The 6,129-nt window shown below is 41.6% G+C and overlaps 1 protein-coding gene across 1 annotated transcript; it reads right to left on the bottom strand.

Moving 5' to 3' along the window:
- Positions 1-155: 155 nt before the first annotated feature.
- LOC103985047 (MDIS1-interacting receptor like kinase 2-like) lies at positions 156-1,521 on the bottom strand. The gene is made up of 2 exons (XM_065152958.1): positions 615-1,521; positions 156-481 (listed from the first exon to the last, which is right to left on the bottom strand). The coding sequence occupies exons 1-2, from the start codon at positions 1,519-1,521 to the stop codon at positions 156-158; spliced, it is 1,233 nt and encodes a 410-aa protein (XP_065009030.1).
- Positions 1,522-6,129: the final 4,608 nt, after the last annotated feature.

Here is a 6,129-nt window from a genome sequence, read left to right as displayed (position 1 = left end):
TACATGACAAGGCAAAGATTACCAACCAAGTCGAAAATAATCTTAGAAAAGAGATCGATTACCAACCGATGCTTTTATTAAAGCAAGCCACACGGAAACAAAGTCTACCGATCCTGACCAAAAGAAGCATCGGGGCACAGAGGAGTGCATATAGATCATATCTCCACGCTCATCAAATCGGAAAACTTCAATGCATCAATAGACCTGTCGGAGACCTGTTTCATTGTCGGGCGTGATTCAGGGTGGTTATCCACGCTACGAAGAGCCAAGCTCAAAACTGTAACCACTTCATCCGCAACTTGACCCTCAGGAACAGGTAGACGTCGGTCCAATACGTCTTTCACGAAGCCATCATTGATCGGTGAAGACGACAGAATGGAAATGAGTACTTCTTCATACTCTCCTATCAGCAACTCCAGCGTCACGACTCCGAAACTGTACGCGTCGCATTGGGTGGTCACTCTCATTGTATATGCAAGCTCTACAGACAACAAGAGCCAATGATCAAACCGCCAATCCATATAGATCTCCTCCGAAATATAATTTGAAGATGTTCTCAATTGCAGATAGTCTTAATTTGCACAAACAACGAGATCTGAGAGAGAGAAACTTACCAGGTGCCAAGTAACCCCGCGTGCCTGCAAGCATGGTCCAATTTGATGAATCCGGCTTCAGTAGTCGAGCAATTCTAAAGTCGGAAACATAAGCCTTGAATTCGGAATCAAGTAGGATGTTGTTGCTGGTAATATCTCGTTGAACGATAGGCAGAACACAATCGTGATGCATGTAGAACAGAGCACGAGCAACATCCTTCACGATGCTCACTCTCTTCACCCAGTCCAATTCAGCTGCAGTGTCGCTTCGGAGGACAGATCCCAGACTTCCTCTCTCCATGTACTCGTACACCAGAAATTTGTGTCGAGGAAAGGTGCAGAACCCATAAAGCTTGACGATATTGCGATGTCGAATTTGAGTTAGAGTTTGTATCTCATTTTGAAAAGGTTTCTCGTCGAATGTTCCTTCAGTTTCTGGTAGGTGAATCTTCTTCACCGCTAGCAGCTTCCCACTTGCTAACTCTGCTCTGTAGACACTGCCGTATCCACCGCTTCCGATACAGTATTTGGCATCGAAATCTTCGGTGGCTTCGATGATGTCCTTGTATACATCTCTTCCATCAAAATTCAAAATAGAGAATGCACCTTCTTTGATGTGATTATCATCGACCGGTACTGCCGGCTTCTTTCTCTTGTGCAATCGAAAAGCGGCTGCAGTGAATACAAACAAGAGAAGGAAGACGACGACGGAAGGAATGATGGCTATTACAACAACTTTGTGGCGCTTGCTTCGGTCATCTTTTGTTGGAGTACCGAGTGTAACACACGGAGGCAATCCTCGAACAACTCCACACAGATGAATGTTATGGACAAACCACTCCGCCGGGGCTCTTCGGAAAGCTGGACTATCAGGAACAGGGCCGTCCAGTTCATTGTAGGATACATCTACGGTAGACAAGCTCGTCATATACGTTAGCGAAGATGGAAGATGACCCGACAATGAATTATGCGATAGATTCAGGCTTTGCAGCATCACCAATTTGCTGAGTTGGGATGGAATCTCCCCTGTTAGAGAATTGTGGCTGACATATATTTTCTGAAAAGTCTTTAACTAGTCATGTTTCCTATAGAAAAAGGAATTGAACTTGTTAATATATTTTCTGAAAAGTCAAGAACGGTAATCTCAACGAGATTTCTAATCTCAAAAGGATAGGACCCGAGAGCTGATTTCCTCATAGGAAAAATGATTTCAGCTTGGTTAAATTTTTGAAAGAAGAAATAACTTTACCTATTAGATAATTATAAGAGATATCTAAGTAAATGAGATTAACTAGATTTTTCAATTCTGGAGGGATAACTCCAATCAATTGATTTTTGTAGAGATCCATGTGATAGAGCTTTGTCAAATTTCCTAAACTAGAAGGGATCGAACCAGATAGACTATTGACCCCAATATCTAGATACATCAACTCATGGAACCTCCCTAACTCCTTAGGAATTGTTGAATCTCGTATTTTGATGATGAAACTACTTGATATATGTTTATGATTTAATCTGCGTTTTGAGTGACGCAGGGTGCTTCGATCAGGATGAGATAATTAAAGCAGGAACATCATGTTGTGCCGGAGGAACATGTCAGAAGGTTGGACGTCGGGCCAGTGGATCGGTCGACTTATCGACAGAAGGCTTCGGGTAGTGGACTCGGGCATCGGGCCAAGAAGAGCGGTTATTGTGCCAAGGATATCGGAGTTGCGGAGTCAACTGGCCGATTGGGCAATAGGCCGTAGGAGAGGACAATGCGCCGAAGAATCAGACAAAGCGTCGAGGGACTAATGACATGCCGGACAACTTGGTTAATTGCTTAGGATTAATTGTCTCGATCGAAGTTTTGCTTTAATTGTGCAGGATTAACTATGATAACGATGAAGACATAAAGCGAAACAAAGTGTCGGAGTCAAGAGCGAAGGATTTGTTGCAAGTTCGAGAGTTCGACGGAAGTCCGAAGGTTCGTCGGGAATGCTACCAGAACTAGCCGAGAATGAGTTGGGAGCTTGCCGAAGGGTTTTCGGAAGCTTGCCAGAAGGTTCGTTGGAAGTTCGCGGAGCTCGCCGAGAAAGATCGGAGCTTGCCGAAGAAGCTCGTTGGAACTCGCTAAGATCAAATCGTGAAGTCTAGGAGCTTGCCGGGAGTCTGCAGAATGGTTTCCGAGAGTTCATCAGAAGACCGCCGGAAGTTTGCCGGAAGCTCGCTAGAAGAAGTTTTGACTTGCGGACTTTGTAATAGCTTAGAAAATGTCTTTAAAATCATAGTTAACACGTTAATTAGGGTTAGGATTAGGTGTTAATCCTATAACCCAAGTTCGGACTGGTTTGGGCCAAGTTTGGAGCCAAACCAAGTGAGCTGAAATAGTAAAAGAGGTGGCACCGCCAGGGTCAGAGGTGGCACCGCCCAAGAGAGGTTCTCCCAGCGAAGCTGGGAGGTGCAACCGCCCCAGGCAAGCGGTGGCACCGCCTGGGGCTCAGTCTCCGAGCGAGACTGGGCGGTGCAACCTCCCCTGACAGAGAGGTAGCACCGCCTGAGCTCGGGCTTCGAGCTCTGGCAGAGAGGTGGCACCGCCTGGGGCTCAGTCTCCAAGCCAGACTCAGGAGGTGCAACCGCCCCTGACAGAGAGGTGCAACCGCCTGAGCTCAGTCTTCGAGCTCTGCCAAGCGGTGCAACCTCTCCAGTCAGGAGGTGCAACCGCCTGATCTCGGAATTCCGAGATTTGATCGTTTTGAGCTCCAAATTTGAACTGGGTTGGGGCCTATAAATACCCCACCCATTCAGCACTGAAAAGATACAGAACCACACCGAATTCCTGATCTTTTCTGTGATTCTAAGAGCTCAAATTTGTGTTAAGTCCAAAAGTTCTCCTCTTTCTGTTCTTCAAGTCTTGAGTTGTAAAGAGAGGAGAGAAAGGTTTTGTAAGGGTTGTCTCCTGAGCCCGTCAAAAGGAGTGAAACTGTAAAAGGGCAGTTGGCCTTCGCCTATTGAAGGAAGGCCTCTAGTTGACGTCAGTGACCTCGTCGGTGGAGGAAGCCAAAAGTGGAGTAGGTCAAGACTGACCGAACCACTCTAAATCTCTGGTTTGCTTTCATTTTGAGCACTTTATCATTACTGCAAACCTCCTACATAGCTACTGTTCTTTGCGCTTTTACGAACAAGTTTCTACGTTCTGTTCTTTCTGAATCTGCATTCAGACGTAAATCGGTGTTTTCATACGATCTCTACATTGCGGTTTACACTTACGTTTTGATTCTATTTATAACTGCAAACTGTCTTCTGCGCTTTTACGAACGAGTTTCTTTGCAGTTTACGTTTACGTCTTGATTCTGTTTATAACTGCAAACTGATTTCTGCGCTTTTACCAACGAGTTTCTCTGCAGTTTACGTTTACATTCCATTTATAACTGCAAACTGACTTCTGCGCTTTTATGAACGAGTGTCTAAGTTCAAATCTTTCTGAATCTACGTTTTGACGTAAAACTGTGTTTATACGCAAACCGTGCTTAGACGCAATCTGCGCTTAAGACGCAAACTGCGCTTAAACGCAAACTACGCTTAGATGCAATCTGAGCTTCGACGCAATCTGCGCTTAGACGCAATCTGAGCCTAAGACGCAAACTGCACTTAGATGCAAACTGCGCTTAGACGCAATCTGCATTTAGACGCAAACTGCATTTAGACACAAACTGCATTTAGACGCAAACTGCGTAAACTACGCTTAGACGCAAACTATGTTTAGACGTAAATTGTACTCAATCATAAGTAATCTTAGAATCGGCTTTTGCTGCAAAATAGTTTCTATCAAACAAACGCAGCTTTCGTTTTTAATCGCTGAAAGATTTCCGCTGCACTAATTCACCCCCCCCCCTCCTCTTAGTGCTCTCGATCCTAACAATTGGTATCAGAGCTGGGTATTTCTCATTTCGGATTTACACCCGAGAGAAATGGCTCTTCATGGCTTTCAAGAGGGCCTTTCGGTTTTTCGTCCACCGTTGTTTAACGGATTGGACTACACTTATTGGAAAACTCGAATGAGAGTTTTCTTGATTTCTATGAATTTGGATTTAAGGAATATCGTTGAAAACGGCTTTCAACTTCCCTCTAAACCGATGAACGAATGGTCGGATTTGGAGAAGAAGTATTTTTCTTTAAATGCGAAGGCTATGAATGTCTTATTTTGCGCTTTAGACAAAAATGAGTTCAAACGGATTTCTACGTGCGAAACGGCTTTTGACATTTGGCGAACACTTGAAATCACGCACGAGGGAACTAGAAGAGTCAAAGACTCGAAAGTTAATATTTTACTACATGATTTCGAGCTTTTTCAAATGCAACCAAGCGAGACTATAACCGACATGTACACCTGTTTCACGGATGTCGTCAATAGTTTAAGAGCTCTTGGAAAATGTTATTCGGATTTTGAACTCGTAAATAAGATTTTGCGCTCACTTTCTAAACCTTGGGATTAGAAAGTAACTGCTATTCAAGAATTGAAAAACTTGAACCAATTTCCACTTGAAGAACTAATTGGTTCCTTGATCACATATAAAATGACGTGCAATGCACGTGAAGAACTTGAGAACCACCTTCCAAAGAACAGGAAGGATTTGGGACATAGAATATTTGAAGACCACTCGAGCATAAGCTCAAGTGATGGTGAACTTAAACTACAAATGAAATAAAAATTAAAAAATAAAAAGAACGGAACTACTTGCTTTGAACGCAAGAAGAAGAACAAAAATTGGGATGAATCGAGCTCCTCCGAAGACGAGGAGAAAATCAACAAAGGCGAGGTGGCAAACTACGCCTTTACGCCTTTCGACGCTGAGGTAATCAAAATGCCTTTAATTTACTTTGAAATTACATGATGCTTTTCATAAAGCATTTTTCTTTTTCATTTAATTTTCTTGAAAATTACATGTTTAATAATTTTAGGAATCATGCTTATCATTCTAGTAATTTTGAAAATAATCATGAAAATTACATGTTTATGATAAACAAAATGAGTTTGATTAAAAATACCTTATGAAATCATGCTATATGTGGTTGAGAAGTAATAATGTGTATCACGTTGATTTCCATTGTTATTTCTCGATTTTGAGTATATGAAATGCTACAATTGATAAAGACTTGAAATGTAATCCTCTATCTTATTGATTTGTCAATAAATTTATGCTTGTCATACATGAATTTATTGAATGTAATTTTGAGGATGATTTCAGATTTGACAAATGCTTGATTCGTATTTATGACATAAGATACACTTTAAATATGAATCATGCTTCAATCATTTTCTATCTCTAGAGTTCTCGATTTTGATGAAATACAAGTGATAAATTCATTTATGATATCTTGTAAATCACTTGAATTATGAATGAGTTTTTTTTTATGATGTGTTAAAAGAATCACTTAAAAAGAAAATGCTTTTCCCATCTTATCGAGATTAATGATTTCATGATATTATGTGAATCTCGAAATTGATTTTGATAGTAATAACGTTATTCATGTTATGAATCTTAAAAATGATAAT

Source organism: Musa acuminata, chromosome BXJ3-5, assembly GCF_036884655.1.
Source record: "Musa acuminata AAA Group cultivar baxijiao chromosome BXJ3-5, Cavendish_Baxijiao_AAA, whole genome shotgun sequence".
Lineage (NCBI taxonomy): Eukaryota > Viridiplantae > Streptophyta > Magnoliopsida > Zingiberales > Musaceae > Musa > Musa acuminata.
Note: the sequence above shows the minus strand (reverse complement) of the source record. Positions and strands in the feature narration are given on the sequence as shown.

What these genes read in the sequence shown, in the direction of transcription:
- LOC103985047 (XM_065152958.1), bottom strand. Translation starts at nt 1,521, where the DNA reads ATGACGAGCTTGTCTACCGTAGATGTATCCTACAATGAACTGGACGGC. An exon ending in GCGGGGTTACTTGGCACCTG is followed by an intron (nt 482 to 614) that starts GTAAGTTTCTCT and finishes TGTTGTCTGTAG; the next exon opens with AGCTTGCATATACAATGAGA.